The 15,471-nt window shown below is 65.5% G+C and overlaps 1 protein-coding gene across 1 annotated transcript; it reads left to right on the top strand.

Moving 5' to 3' along the window:
* The first annotated feature begins 3,316 nt into the window (after positions 1–3,316).
* On the top strand, positions 3,317–12,294 carry MEX3D (mex-3 RNA binding family member D). The gene is made up of 4 exons (XM_030335088.1): positions 3,317–3,362; positions 3,442–3,900; positions 10,052–10,626; positions 10,667–12,294. Exons 1-4 carry the CDS (start codon positions 3,317–3,319, stop codon positions 11,465–11,467), a joined length of 1,881 nt encoding a protein of 626 aa, XP_030190948.1. The 3' UTR covers positions 11,468–12,294.
* Positions 12,295–15,471: the final 3,177 nt, after the last annotated feature.

Below are 15,471 nucleotides of genomic sequence, written 5' to 3'. Positions count from 1 at the left end.
TGTGTGCCCCCAAAGGATTCGTCCATGCCCCGATCCCTGAACCTGTGAACGGGACCCTACTTGGAAGTAGATGTAATGAATTAAGATGCGGTCACACTGGCGTGGGTGGCCCCGAATCCCATGGCCGCTGACTGTCCTCATGAGAGACGTGGACAAAGTGAGACCAAAGGAAACTAACCGGGGGGTGGGGGGGGACGGTGGCTCCTGGAATCAAGTAGCAGAGGCCAGGGCTGCGGCTGGACATACCACAGTGCCCCGGGACAGCACCCCCCAGAGAAGGCCCCGCCCTGGACGTCAGCAGCACAGGGCAGAAAGCCTGTCCCAGGGTTTACCAGCAACCTTTCACCCATGACACCATCCACGTCTGCCCCTCCCTCCCTCTGTCCTATTCCTGCTGTGTCTCAAGCCACACTGCAGACACCGCCTTCTGCCTCCCAAATACTGCAGCGTGCACGCTGCCCGGAGGTCAGTGGCTTCCAGTTCTAGAAGGACTTCTAAAGTGCATCACCGCAGGGCCGTGGCTGAGCACCCATGCCAACATCAGACAGGGCAGCGTTGACGCGTCCTGATGGTATGCTGACTCGAAGACTCTAGAGTCCCCGCTCCCTCCGTTCTCCTGACTCCGGATCCGTTTGCCGGAAGGTCCTCCTTTTCAAATTGGCAGCTGTCTTTGCTCCCAATGGCCGCCTCCCCATAGCCCAGTGGCTCGGTGATCCCCCAGTCCCACTTCCCGGAGCGCCTCTGTGGCTTTCTCTCCTGCTCGCGTCCCTTCCCGTGGGAGCGCCTGTGACTTAACTTCCTCCCTCGTTCTGCTGGAGGGCATCTTGCTAAGCTGATCTGTGCGGACTCAGCTGGCACGAAACCTCTTGTTTCTTCCTCCCAAACCTTCGGGTTTGCCACCACTTTCCCCAGGAACCTAGGCCTTCTTTTTCCGGGTTATGTATAACATGGCCTGGAAGCATTTAGGAGTCCCAGGACCCTTGACAAGTCTTCCGAGGACAAGCTGCGGGGTCCTGGCTATCCAGAGACTCTGGCGCCACAGTCCCCTTCCGTGACTTCTTGGACAGCTCCCTCCGCTTCCCCTCTGCTCTCTCTGGAATCCCTGGCTTATTCCTGTTCTCCCCCTCCGCTCCACTTCCCAATTCCTTTTGCCTGACTTTCTGGATTTCTCCAACTTGAGTCTTCCAACTAACTTCCTGCTGAAGTTTTAATGCCAGCTACTGTGCTAACTCCCAAGCCCTCTCTTGTTCTCCGTCCTCGTCACCTTCCCGTTGGCTGGATGCCTGCCTCTGTGAGCAGAGCCTGCACACGCCCCCTACCCCCAGGTACACTGGTGTCTCCGGGTGGCAGCCAGGAGCTGGGGGCGGCTTCCCCCAGGCCACTCTGTAGCTGTTTCTCCCCCATCATTAGATGCTACCTCCCTTCCCAAGTCCCCCAGAGGGAAGGACAGGACATGTGAATGGGGCCTAGGAGCAGAAACTGGAAAGCAGAGAGGCAGGGAAGAGACGGCCATCTTGGGCGCACAAGTGCCTGGCCCAGGACATGAGCCACCCTGCACCCAGCTTGTCTGAAGCCCTTTCTGCGGGGACTGATGGGGCCAGGAGGTGCATTAAGGAACGTGTGTGTTGGTGCATAAGCTCCAAAAGTGCGCCCCGGAGCAGGCCACGCCGTGGCCTGTTCTCCACCTGTCGCTACCAAATGAGTCTCCTTTCGCCCACTGTTATTGTCCCTGCCCCCAGCTGAAACACGTCTGACTTCTCCCCACCCCTCCAGCAGGCCAAAAGGACAGGCCACCTCCTTCCACCCTGGCTGGGGCCCCAGGAAGGGGGATCAGCATGTGCCAAGGCCTGGCCCCGAGAAAAGGCATTGATGATGAGTGCTGGCAACGGAGGGGTAGGGGGACCTGAGGCTGGCCCAGTGGGCCAGCACAGGTCATGTGGGTGGGTGGCTATAGCCAGTGGACTCTTTTGTGGGAGTGATGGGGACAAGGCCTGTGGCTGGGAGACCAGGAGGGTGAGCGGGAGCGCCAATCTGCCCATCTGCAGGCCCCTCCAGGCCCCCCCACCCCCCCCACTGCCAGGGGGACTTGGTCCCATGGGGAGGGCACTGGACGTAAGTTATCACAAGTGATTAAATACTCATGAGTGTTCAAGTGCACAAAAGAGAAGTCTGGGACCCTGAGAGAGACACTTAGGCTGGATGTGAACCTGGGGGTCAGGAAAAAAGACATTTTAGGGTGGGGAAGGTTCCAGGCGTGGGCACCCAGGCAGCAGTGTCAGGGGCGCCTGTCAGGGAAGTCTGAGGTGTGGGGAGAATTGGCAGGGGGTGGAGGAGGCTGTGGCTCAGGCCCTGCATGGGGTAGGGTGGGGGGTACCCCGGTCAGGGGGGAGAGCCGGGGGCAGGCAACAGGAGCCAGCCGCTCCCTCTCCCACCTCGGGAACCTGTGTCCTCCGCCAGAGGAGGTTCCACAGCCAGGCAGGAGCCCGGGCCGGGTCCGCTCGGAGGCTGCCCCCAGCTCATTTAGCGTGAGAAACCGCACGGGGAGACGCCGGAGGGCTCCTTCCCGCACCCGAGGGGCCGCTGCAGGAAGGGCCGCGGGCGCGGGCGCACGATGACTCTGGGGGTGGGCGCACCGGGCTGCTCTCGGGAGCCCGCGGGCCAGGGCGCCCCCAGTCGGGAAACACCACCACCCACGTGGCGGAGGCGCGGGCTCTGGCAGCAACCCCCCCGCCGGGGCACCCCCCGAGGTCGGGAGGGGAATTGGGGGAGGGGCTGGTGCGTGCGCGGGGAGGGGGGCAGCGGGCGCGTGCGAGGCCTGGGCAGCGAGAAGAGCCGCGCGCGCAGGGAGCCGCGGCCCGCGGGCACCTACCTGCGCCCGCGCCCGCGCCCGCGCCCGCCACGTGACCGCGCCCCGCCCCGCGCGCGCGTGCGCCTTGCCGGCGCCCCATTGTTGGCCGCGCGCGCGTCACGGGGCGGGGCGGCGGCGGCCGGAGGAGGGCGGCGGGCGGGCGGGAGGGAAGCAGCGTCCGCGCCGCCGCCGCCGCCGCCGCCGCCGCCGCCGCCCGCGGCCGCCGCCGCCGCCGCCGAGCCCCCCGCCGCCGAGCAGCAAGCAGAGTCGCGCCGCCCCGCCGCCCGCGGCCCGAGCAGCCCCGCGCCGCCGCCCCGCCCGCCGCGCCCGCCCCGCCGCTGGATGCCGGGGGGCCGTGCGGCCCAGCTCTCAGAGTCGGAGCGCGGCGGCGGCGCGGCGGCGGCTGGAGGCGGCGGCGGGGGCCGGCGGCCGAGAGGCAGGGCGCGGGCACCGAGCGCTAGCGCCGCCATGCCCGGCTCCACCGGCCAGCACGACGGCGGCGGCGGCGACCCCAGCCCGCCGCCCGCCCCCCCCGCCCCCGCCGCCCCCGCCGCCCCCGCCGCCGCCGCCCCTGCCCGAGGGCCGCCGAGGAGGCCGCGCCCGACGACGCGGCCGCTGCCGCCGCCCGCCGCCGCGCTGCGCGGCGCTGGACCAGCTCTCGGGGCTGGGGCTGGGGGGCGCGGGCGGCCCGGACGACGAGGGGGCGGCCGCGGGCGGCGGGGACGGCGGGGCGGCGGCGGGCGGCGCGGACGGCGGGGCGGCGGCCGAGCCCGCGCCCCCCGACGGGCCCGAGGCGGGCGCACCCGCGGTGGCCGAGGCGGTGGCGCCGGGCTCGCTGCCGCTGCTGGAGCCCGACGTGAGCCCGCCGCCGCCCCGGCCGTCGCCGCCCGACGTGTTCGCTGGCTTCGCGCCGCACCCCGCGGCCCTCGGCCCCTCGACGCTGCTGGCCGAGCAGATGAACGTGATCGGCAGCCGCAAGAAGAGCGTGAACATGACCGAGTGCGTGCCCGTGCCCAGTTCCGAGCACGTCGCCGAGATCGTGGGTCGCCAGGGTGAGTGGCCGCCGTCTGGGGCGCCGCGCCCAGCTTCCCGGGGTCCCCGCGCCGCTCGCCCTGGGGAGGGGGCCGCCCCAGCCCAGCCCTGCCCTGCCCGCGGCCGGACGCCAGACCCTGGCCACGCCCCGCGTGTGGGCTCCGGGCCTCAGTGGCCGCCTGTGCGCCTTTGTCCTGCCGTGGGCCGCGCGAGAAAGTTGGGCGCAGCCCGCGCTCCTCCTCTCTGCGCTCCGGCCGCCGCTGCCTTTGTCTGGACGCCCCCAGCCGGGTCAAGGTCCTCCGTGCAGCGCCTCTGCCCAGGTCCCGGGTCGCCAGCGGTGGCATCCGAGGACCAGGAGGCTGGGCTGGGCGGTGGGCGCTCCACACCCAAAGCAGGCATGGGGCGGGGCTCGCCGGGGCTTGAGGGGGGCTTGGGGGCGGGGCGGGGGGGGGGCTCAGGCAGGGTCGAGACAGAAGTTGGGCGTACAAAGAGGGTATACATCTCCACTTGCCAGCCTGGGGGCCCTGCTGGGGGTGTGGGGCCGGAGGACAGGATGAGGATCCCCACCCCACTGTCAGCCCCAAGTCGGGGATTTGGGGACACGCTTAAGGACCAGCTATAAAAGCTCTCCTGGGGTCCAGCCTCGTAGCCCTCCCCTGGCAGGCCGTGGCAGCAGACCCCGGGGTGTGGGGGTCCTGGTAACAGCATTGTCAGAGAGTCCCTGTGGCCGCCCCATTGTTCTCTTTGTTAGAGAGCCAGTCTGAGATTTGCAGGGTGACATCAGGCCGGCGGCCGCTCATTGGCCCTGGAGCTGCGGGCGGGCGGGAGGATGGTGGGCAGTGCTCCTCCGGACACACGCCCACCCACCCTTTCAGCCGGCAGCCCCCAGCCCCAGCTCTCTCCTGCCTGCACCTCTCTGTGCCCCGCTCCCGGCTTGGAGGCCAGGTTCTAGAACGTGGGGTGGGGTCTGGGCGGGGTTTGAGATGGTGCTGCAGGACAGGCTGGCCTTGGAGCGCCGACTCAGTAACAGGAGCCAGAGGGGGGGGGGGGGCTTGAATCTCACGGTGACTTGTCACCTTGCCACCAGGGGCAGAGGGACCACAGGGGCGCCCCCGACACGCTGCCCTCTGGGAGTTCTGGGTGGGAGGGGTGGTTTGCCCAGTTAGTCCTCCTGCTTTCCGTGCAGATGTCGTGCCTGGGTGAGGGCCCAGGAGTTGGGGGTAGGGGAGGGGACAGGCGGGTCTCGGAGCCAGCACAGCAGGACTCCAGCCTGACGCTTCCCGCCGCCACCCTATTGCAGTCCCTTCCCGGCCCCGGTCCCCCACACCTGTCCTGGGAGGTATAACCAGCTTTGCCCGGGGCTGGGGGCTGGGGGGTGGGGGGTGGGACAGACGTGGAAACCCAGCCCCGGGGGCTGTTGTCCAAAATCACTAGGCTGATCTGCTGGCTGGTTGGGGGGACACGGCCCCAGAGCACGAGGGCATGTTCCCCGTGAACGCGCGTGTCCTGGCACCCGGGGGGGTCCTTCCGGACAGGCCGAGCCCACGCCAGTGTTCTTGGGAGTCAAGCAGAGAGCGCCCCGACCTATGCCTGTGGTTGTAGAGGACCAAGCTGCCGCCCGACCTCCTGGGTGGTGTTTTGGCACCCGTTTATTGGGTGTCCGTTTGGGGTCTTGCTGATGGCAGACAGGAAGGCAGGCTGTCGGGTGCACACTGGGCCGGCCCCGTGACCCGAGGCGGGTGGGATCTCTTCTCTGGGGTCGGGGGACAGCACCTCCCTCGGGGGATTTGTGAGGGTCCCCAAGCTAGAGGGCGCTTTTGGTGCTTAAGTTTATGTGTTTATCTTGAGAGAGGGAGAGAGAAAGAGCGCGCGCGGGCCAACCTGAGCAGGGCAGGGGTCGAGAGGGAGAGAGAACCCCAAGCAGGCTCTGCCCTGTCAGCACAGAGCTCCGTGCCGGCCTTACACTCACGAGCCGTGAGATCATAACCCGAGCGGAAGTCAAGAGTCGGACGCTAAACCGCTAAACCGACAGAGCCCGCCTGGCGCCCCTCAAGCAGGACGGCTGTAAGCGTAGCCCCAGGCTGGCGTGTGGTACGTCCCGTAAGCGGGACGCGGGGTATCCGGTGGGGAAGCGTGACCTCGGGACCGGCTGGCACCTCGAATCTCTCAGCCCTAGGACCAGTTGTGGCTGCCGTCTTCTCCGGCCCAGCTGCCAAGCACAGCCTGGGAGACTGTGCCCCAGTCCTGCCCCCCCCCCACTCCGCTCCCCCATCTGCCCCTACCTTGTGGGTTCCCGGACACGAAGGCTGCCCCTTCCTACTGTTCAGGCTCTCCCCAGCGCAGGCCCTGAACTCCTCAAGGCCCCGGGCCCAGGACCACTCCATCCCCTAGTGGCCAGGCCAGCATCGCACAGACCTGGGGGTCGACCCTTCCCCCGACCCTCACCTGAGCTGTGTTTTCAATCTTAGAGTGGGTTCCCGCACCCTCCGGGGACAGGGTGAGCGACCACAGACGCCGAGAGTTCGCTCTCCTCCCTCAGGTTGCAGCGCCTACAAGGTGCCTGCCTGGGGGCCTCAGCCTGCCCCGCCCCGCTGAGCCTCAAGAGATCCCCCAGAGAAGGTTCCCTGTAGCTGCGGGTCACGGGGGACAGAGACACGGGCCAAGGCCGGGTCGGCAGGGCTGGGATTTGAACCTTAGTCCCTTGGGCTCGGTCTGCGCCGCAGGGAACAGAGGTGGGGCCCAGGAGAGGACTTGACCTCCCACGGCTCCAGGGTTGGGGGGACACGACCCCATTTTACAGGCAGGAAAAGCTAGACTCCACAAAGAGTCAGGGTGGTCTCCCTCCAGCCTGTCAGCAAAGGTCACCTGGGGGGCTGGTGCCTACTTGCCCCAGGTATGACCTTGGGCCCCGTCCTCCTCAGAGCCTCCGGCTAGCTTGCACCCTTGCTGGGCGTGTCCCCGTGGGGCTGGGCTGGGCTGGGTCAAAGTCGTGGGCAGCTGCCTGGAGGTTTGGGTCAGGAAGGAGTGAATGATACCAGAGACTACCTGGTGCTCAGCCACACCGGGTCCCTCTGTCTCTGCTGCCATCAGGCTGGGGTCCGCGCTCTCGGGCTGGCCTCTCTCAGTGGGGAGAAGCCTGCTTTGCCCACCGCTCTCCCGCCCCGACCCCCCCGGAGCCCGGCCCCAGCGCTGCGGGCCTCAGTGTTCTTACTGGCAGTTGGGGGTGCTGCGGGGCTGTGCTGGGGCCCAGGCCCCCCTGTTTCTGTGTGTTCGCTGTGGGGCGCAGAAAGAAGGGGGTCCCCTGGCTCTGGGTTAGGGGTTCCTGGTGTTGGTGAGCATAGACCTGGCCTGCCGTGCCCGCGTCGCCCGCACGGGCCAGCTCCCCCCGCCCACCAAACAGACCGCCCCACGGTGACGCGGCCTCCCCCCACAGGACTGCAGCCCATTTGGGCCCTGCCTTGGGGACAGCACTGCACTGGTCATTGTGAGGATGTGTCCCAGCCCTGTCCTGCTTCCGAACTCTGCCCCCATGGTTCCCTCTGCCGGGCACCCTGGGAGTCCTCCCCTGGTTCGGGTCCTCCTTGCAGGGGCCGGCCTGTCTGTGGTCTCTGTGTGGGGTCCCTGGGGCAGCACACGGGTGGCCAGGACCCCAGAATGAGGTCACATGAGGGTTGGGACCTGGCTCCGCACGGGGACCCTCGGCAACCCCATACGAGGGTGGGGGCCCAACCGCAGCGAGGTGGGAGGTGCTGGGGCGGGGCAGAGACAGCTTCAGGGTGGTCACCCCCTTTCCCCTGGGCGCACCTGCCCGAGGTGGCTTCCTGGTGGCAGGGCCCGGGAATCTGCATTTCAGCCCGGGACCAGCCTTAAGTGGTGGCCCCCAGGGTTCCCCCCAAGCGGGAGGCTTGGTCCCTGCCATCACCCACTTTGGCCTCACTGGCTTGTACCCACCAGGGCGGGAAGGTGGCTGGTTCACGCTCGGGGCCTCGGTTTCCCAGACCTGGCGGCCCCACCGCCCCCTCAAACTCTGTCATTTCTTGGGGTCTCGGCGAGGGTGGGGCTTGGCTCAAATGGTGTCACCGTGGAAATGCGTCTCCTCTTGGCCGCTGGAGGCTCTGTCCAGGGCCACCTTTTGCGGGGTGGGGGGGGGCAGGATGGGTGCCAGTTCTGTGTGAGGGGAACCAGGCTGCTTCCCTGCGCAGGGGGCGCCCCCCCCATGCCGGTTTCCTCTCCCGCCCTGGCTCCGGTGACCCCCCACCCCTTCTCCCGGCCTTGTTCCCTGTCCTCTGCACGGGCCTGCTGGCCGTGCACACGCAGGTGACGGCTGGGCACCTGCCTGGGGGCACCTGCCAGTCCGTGGCCCTTGTGGCCCCAGACCCATGAGGCCGGGTCAGTTTGTGCCCTTCTCTTACCCGTGAGGAAACAGACAGGGGACGGTCCTTTGAGCGACCCCTGTGACCCCCGTGCGCTGATCCTCACAGGCCACCAGCAGGGGGAGCTCAGGAAGTAGGCTGAGAAGTGTGTGCTGGGACCCTGGTGCGATCAGTATGGGCTTCCTGGAGGAAGGGGCGCTGGGCGGTGACTGGATGCAGAGAAGGGGGTGCAGGCAGGCGGCACTGAGGACACTGTTAAGGAGGGTAAAGGCCTTGTGGGGGCAGGGAGGCCAGGGCGGGCGGAGCCCCCGGAGAGGGTCCGGACTGACACGTGTGGTTTGAAAGCTTACCCACCAGCCGCCACGTGGGGAAGGGACCATCTGGACAGAAGTGGAGACGGGTCCGGGTCAGGGTGGGTTTTGGGGGGATGCCAGCGAGGCGGTGAGCCACTGAGGGAGGACACGGGGGTGGGGGCTCGGGACCCAGAGGATGGGCCACGCCCCACCCTCCCCCCTCCCCCCTCCCCGGGAGGGTTCCGACCCCATTCACTTGGCTGTGCTTTTGCTCAAAGCTCTGGACGGGCCTGCTGTCCTTGGGCTCAGGGTGGGGCTGCCCCTGGGACAACCCTGCCACCGCCCAGGGTTCCCTCGCGCCGTGCAGTCCCCCCTGTCTGGTGCATCTTGGATTCCTTCCAGGGCAGGTGCGCTGGTCCCCCAGCTTTGTAAGCTTCTACCTGAGAAGTCGGCAACAGTGTTATCCTCACGGGGGCGCCCTCTGTATTGAAACGGTATCCCCGTGTCCCTCTTGCCGCCCAGAGCCGGTGGGGGGGGGGGGGTCACCCAGACTCAGGATGTCTCAGAAGGCCCCCCAGAGAGGAGGTGGGGGTGTCAGACGCCTGGACAGGCGCCCCGTCCCAGCCCGAGGCCTCTCAGCCCACGCTGCACGCCGATACTCCAGTGCCCCCCACGGTGTCAGGCCCCCCGCCCGGCCTGCGACAGCGCAGTGCTGTGTCTGTGAGCATCGTGCCCTCAGAGGCTGGGACCACAGGACCTTTGGGTGGAGTGAGTGAGGGTGCAAGAGACTGAGTGAGACCCGGGCTCCCTGTGGGCTGGGGTGGGGTGGGGGGCCGCTGGCCAGGAGAAAATCCCAGGTGTTGATGGGGACTCCGTGTCGGGGGTCTGCATTAGCGTCCCGGGACTGACAGAACAGACTAGGTGGCTCGAAACAATAGAAACGAATCCCCCCACGGAGCGCGGACATACGAATGCAAGGTGTTGGCTGGGCCACGGTCCCTCCAGGAGGAGGGGGATCGTCTCCCGAACTTGCTCACCTAGCTTCTGGTGGTGGCCGCCGGTCCCCTGCGCCCCGGGCCTGTGGCTGCCTCGTCCCAGTCGCTGTCTTTGTGTCCCTCTTATAAGGACACCTGTCACTGGGTTCAGGGCTAACCCCATTCCCGTGCGACCTCCTGTTAACTAATGACGCCTGCAAAGACCTTTCCAAATACAGTCCTGTTCACACTTACCGGGTAGACGTGAATTTCGGGGGGCACCATTCAACCCGCAGTGGGGTCCTCCTTGCCTTCTAGCCAAAGCCACCACCGCCTTCCAGCCTGGGACCAGAGGGGAAACCGAGATGCGTGTCTGAGGATAAAGGCCAGGGTGGAGAGGGCAGCGAGGTGGGGGCTCCCAGCCCTCCCCCACCCCCCACCGCGCCGGCCGGGCCCCTGTAGCTGCTCCTCCAAGGGCTGCCCTGGGGAGGGGTCCCCATCCTCACTGTCTCTCCCCACCGCCACCCCCAGGGTGCAAGATCAAGGCTCTGCGGGCCAAGACAAACACCTACATCAAGACGCCGGTGCGCGGGGAGGAGCCCGTCTTCATCGTGACTGGCCGCAAGGAGGATGTGGAGATGGCCAAACGCGAGATCCTGTCGGCCGCCGAGCACTTCTCCGTGATCCGCGCCACGCGCAGCAAGGCGGGCGGGCTGCCGGGCGCCGCGCAGGGCCCGCCGCACCTGCCGGGACAGACCACCATCCAGGTGCGCGTGCCCTACCGCGTGGTGGGGCTGGTGGTGGGGCCCAAGGGCGCCACCATCAAGCGCATCCAGCAGCGGACGCACACCTACATCGTGACGCCGGGGCGGGACAAGGAGCCCGTGTTCGCCGTGACGGGCATGCCCGAGAACGTGGACCGGGCGCGCGAGGAGATCGAGGCTCACATCACGCTGCGCACGGGCGCCTTCACGGACGCGGGCCCCGACAGCGACTTCCATGCCAACGGCACCGACGTGTGTCTGGACCTGCTCGGGACGGCCGCCGGCCTCTGGGCCAAGGCCCCCAACCCGGGGCGGCGGCCCCCGGCGCCCACAGTCTGGGTCGTCCCGCGGCGAACTGCGGCACAACCATGGGGGGCTGCAGCCGGGGGGCCCCGAGGCCTTCTATGCCGGGGGCCGCGGGGGGCCGCCAGTGCCCGAGGCGGGCCCCGCCAGCCCCTACGGCGGCGCCGGCGGCGGCGGAGGCGGCGGCGGCGGCGGCGGCGGCTCGGGCAACGGGGGCTTCTCCTTCGGCGGCGACGGCCCGGGGGCCCCCTCGGGGCCGCCCGCCCCCGAGGACTGTGACTTCGGCTTCGACTTCCTGGCGCTGGACCTGACCGTGCCCGCCGCGGCCACCATCTGGGCCCCCTTCGAGCGGGCCGCGCCGCTGCCCAACTTCAGCGGCTGCTCGGCCGTCAACGGGGCCCCCGCGCCCCCCGCGCCGGGCGCCCGGCGCAGCAGCGGGACCGGCTCGCCGCGTCACTCGCCCACGCTGCCCGAGCCCGCGGCCCTGGGCCTGGAGCTCCCGCTGGCCCGCCGCGGCGGCGCCGCGGACCCGGTGGGCGCCCTGGCCTGGCGGCCGGTGCCGGGCTCGCTGCCGGCCTTCCCCGCCGCCACCTCGTTGCCCGGCGGCGGCGGCGGCGGCGGCGGCGGCGCCGCGGCCGCGGCGTGTCCCCCCCTGGACTCCAGCCCCTCCGAGGGCGGCCGCAAGCCCCCGGCCGCCCCCGCCCCGGCCCTGGCGCGCGAGTGCGTGGTGTGCGCCGAGGGCGAGGTGATGGCCGCGCTGGTGCCCTGCGGCCACAACCTCTTCTGCATGGACTGCGCCGTCCGCATCTGCGGCAAGAGCGAGCCCGAGTGCCCCGCCTGCCGCACGCCCGCCACCCAGGCCATTCATATCTTTTCCTAGCGGCCTGGGGCAGGGGTGGGGGGCGGCGGGCGCGGGGGCGGCGGGGGCGGCGCGGCCAGCGATCGCAGAGGAGCTTTAACTCGGTCCCAGGCGTGGAGACTGCCGCCCAACGGCACCACAGTTCTTAACCAATAAACAGTATTGAGTCGACAGGTTGAAATAAACCAGAGAGAAAAGGTCTGCCTGCACTTTCTAAAGACTCCCCGGCCCCCAGGGTGATCTTTTTACGAAGATAAAAAATATATATATATACACACACACACACACACACACACACACATCCGATTTTTACAACTCCCGGTTGTCTTTTGGGACTTGGCGGATTTCAGACAGGACCTGCTGGTCTGGGAGGCGGCCTCGGCCTCCGCAGAGGCCCCTAGGAGGACAATGCGACGTTTTTACTCCCTGTGGGGGGCTCACCAGTTACCCTTTTGTACGTCAGCGGGGGGACAGGCTGGAAGGGTGGGGGGGGTGGGGAGGGTCCCAACCAGAAATTTCTAACTTTGTGTTTTTAATTATTAATACCCTTCTGCTGTGGTTTCTGTTGTCAGTTTTTAAATTTTTTTAAATTGTGTTTTTTTTAAAACTTTTACTTTTTACCTCTTGTGTATATGTAGGGAATTTATAGGGAAATATGTACTTTATGGAATAAATTTTAAGAACTAAAATATATTTTATTTTAAATAAAGTAACGGACCTTTCATCTTACACAGCTAAATTACTGATTATATATTTGCTGAGCTGACTTAAGGGTTCAGAAAATTGTATCAAGAGTTTTATTTTTTGACTTTAAAGCCTTCTTAATAAAGCCCTTTTGCTACCTGTGAGCCCTTGGCGTGGTGTGGGGCAGGTGGGCGTGGGAGGGAGGGGCGGGGGCGGGGGTGCTCAGATCCGGCCCCTTCACCCCCTAATCTTCCAGATAAAGGCATCTGGACTCAGGATACCCCATGTCCAGGCCACGCTCTTCCAGAAGCCGGGCCCCGTGTCTGCTTCCAGACGGGAGCGTTGGGTCTGCGGAGAAGGTGGTCCAGCCAGGTCCCCCTGTCGTGAGGTTCAGGGCCCCCACGTTCCAGGGGACAGCTGACCACGGGACCAGCTTTGGCTGCTGTGGAGGGAGGGGTGCCAGGCTCGGGGGGGGGGTGCTGGGGGTCTCCCAGCCCATTTTGCAGAAGGAGAGACAGGTTGGGAGCCCCACTCGCAGCATGGGTTCTGACACCTCCCAGCCCCAAAGGATGTGTGAGTTGTAGCCGCACAAGCCATCCCTCACCCTCCAGGTCTAGTGGGGAGCAAGGGGGCCACTAGATGACTGACTTTGGCCCGGAGTCGGGACTGTGGGACCATGGGTTGGACCGTCTGCAGTCAGCGGGTGCCATCAGAGTTCCCAAGGAGAGGAAGAATGCTCGGGAGTGAGTGGAGGGTGGGGTAGGAGGCATGGGACACGGTGACAGGGAGGGCCCAGGACTGCTCTGGAGACAAGCTTGGGAGCCAGGGGCCCACGGGGGGGCTGGCTTGAGTGGGCGGTGAGGGGCGGCCTGCAGAACAGAGCCTGCTAGGAAAGCCAGGAAGGCGTGGTGGAGCCACCTGGAGGGCTTCCAGGAGGCGGGGGGGGGGGGGGGCCCCGGAAGACAGGTGGGACAACAGGAGGGGCAGATGGACGGGGAACCCCGTGGGCAGGTCCCCAGGGAGTGGTGGCCGCGTCAGCCCCTCCAGCTGACCAGCGGCACCTGGGGCTGCAGGGCCCGGGGTGGGTCTCGAACAGCCACACACACCTGGGGCTCTGGTTCACTCTGCCTGGAGTTTCCCCACGCGTGAAACGGGTTCTCCACACTCGGCTCTGGTGAGGATCGCGGCTGAACTGGTTGAGTCATGGCCCCGGAACCTGTGAATGGACCGTATTTGGATAAAGGATCTTTGCAGATATAACTGAGGCTCCCCCTGAATTAAGGCGGACCCCAAGTCTCATGACGAGCATCCTTATAAAGGACATGCGTACGGGGGCCCCTGGTCGGTGAAGCGCCCGACTCCTGATCTCAGCTCAGGTCACGGTCTCACGGTTGGTGAGTTCGAGCCCCGCATCGGGCTCTGCGCTGACAGTGCGGAGCCTGCTTGGGATTCTGTCTCTCCCTCTCTCTCTCTCTCTCTGTCTCTCTCTCTCTCTCAAATGACGTTTAAAAAAAGGACACACACACAGAGGGGGGATTTGAGACCTGGCCCCACAGAGAGAAGCCATGTGAAGTTGAGCCAGGGACGCCTGGGGCCCCAGAGGCTGGAAGAGGCACAGAGGACCTTCCCTAGAGCCTCCGGAAGGAGGCAGCCGTGAGGAGCAAATGCCTCTCACTCGCTTTGTGGCAATGTTACAGCAGCCACGGGAAACAGTACGGGGGGGTGGGCGACACGTGACGTGGGGTCTGGCCCTCAGTTCGGCGGTGGGGTTGAACACGGCTGCAGTGGCCCCAGGCGACCTGGGGTGAAGTCAGGCCGTGGCCATCCCGCCGGAGGCTATGGGGGCAGTGGGAGGTGAGAGTGTGGAGGCCAGTCCCCCTGGCATTTTGGACACAAGAAGAAAGCAGCCCCTCGAGGGCCTGAGGGGTCAAGGGAAAGACGGGACATCGAGGGGGCCGAAAGTAAGTCCTTGGAAAGGGGGTGGGGGCTGGAGCCCAAGCAAGGGGTTTCTGAAAGATGTAATAGGGGCGGGCCTGATCTGAGCTCTTGCTGTCCTAGAACTTACCAGAAATGTCTGAGGGATGTGCTCGCTCTCTACTGCGGGGATGTGGATGCCAGAGCTCCTGGGGCCCCCGGGGAAAGCTGAGACCCCAGGTGGATTCTGGAGCTTGCCATTTGAGGCCCTGGATCCAGCTGTGCCTGAAGGCGGTCCATCCCGACCTCTTAGTTAAGAGTGCCAGTAAGCTCTCCTGCTTTGCTTGAGCCATTGTGAGCTGGAGTGACTCAAACTCATAACCACCTACAGGGGCTATATTCCTGGCCAGAGGGCTGGGGAGCGTTTCCTGGGGTCAGGGATGCTCAGCAAAAGGTCAGCTTCTTCACATCCAGGCACACTCTGGGAAGCCAAAGACTGAGACAAGTTTTCGTCGCCCTCTGGGTTCACGGGCTCAGCACAACAATGTGACTCTCACCCAGTATCTGCTGAGAAGGCCTCCATTCCGTGTCTCGTCAGATTTCAGGGAGATGCTGAAGTGTAACCCCATGGTTCTCCCCATCTGCAAAGTGGGTTCGCTGCGGGAACGATAAGTCACCTGCATGACCACGTGTTCCCTTGAGAGTTCCCTGGGACAGGAGGGATATGTCACCTCATGCCCACCAGTGTAGGGAAAGAATCTCTAAAGACAGACGGACCACCTTCCTGCTTCATGACCCTGGGCATGTCATCTCCCTGACCTCAGTTTTCTTATCTGTAAAATGGGGGCTTGATCAGGCCTTAATCACCTGTAGGTATGTTACATGCTGGCTTGTAGTAGTTCCCGCCCTCCATCTGTGCCCTCGGAGAATACATTCTGGAGGGGATCGATGCAGACACAACCCCTCTGGGGCCGGGAAAACTCCAACAAACCAAACAGAAGAATAAACAATGCCCGGAACCTGGAAGGTGCTTAGTATTTGTTGGATGGATGGATAGATGGATGGATGAGTAAATAGACAGGTGGAGGGTGAATGAATGAATGAATGGATGGATGACGGGATAGTGAGTGGAGGGATGGTGGGTGGGTAAGTCAGAACTTCAGAAGAAGAGAGATGAATTCTGCCCCAGGAATAAGGGGAAGGCTAGATAGAGGGGTTGATTGGTAATGGGGAGACAGTGTGGCAAAGGCTTGGAGGTGATGGGATCACAGGGCACGTTCAGGGGACAAAGAGTAGTCAGAGGGATGGGTTACAGTACTGGGAGACAAGGTGGAAATGCTTAACTGGAACATGGCCTTGGGACTCCTTTAGTCTCATCCATCCCAGTCAGGCCTTCCACGGCAGTCCCCATTTTTGTCTCCCTCACC

Source organism: Lynx canadensis, chromosome A2 (assembly GCF_007474595.2).
Source record: "Lynx canadensis isolate LIC74 chromosome A2, mLynCan4.pri.v2, whole genome shotgun sequence".
NCBI classification, from domain to species: domain Eukaryota; kingdom Metazoa; phylum Chordata; class Mammalia; order Carnivora; family Felidae; genus Lynx; species Lynx canadensis.
The sequence above is the reverse complement of the archived record's forward strand: the minus strand, read 5'-3'. Positions and strand labels throughout refer to the sequence as shown.

Excerpts from the sequence above, each read along its gene's own strand:
- MEX3D (XM_030335088.1), top strand. The coding sequence starts at position 3,317 with ATGCCCGGCTCCACCGGCCAGCACGACGGCGGCGGCGGCGACCCCA. Across the intron at positions 3,901-10,051 it reads CGAGATCGTGGGTCGCCAGG|GGTGCAAGATCAAGGCTCTG; the intron begins GTGAGTGGCCGC and ends CGCCACCCCCAG. Across the intron at positions 10,627-10,666 it reads CGGCGCCCACAGTCTGGGTC|CCGGGGGGCCCCGAGGCCTT; the intron begins GTCCCGCGGCGA and ends GGGGGGCTGCAG.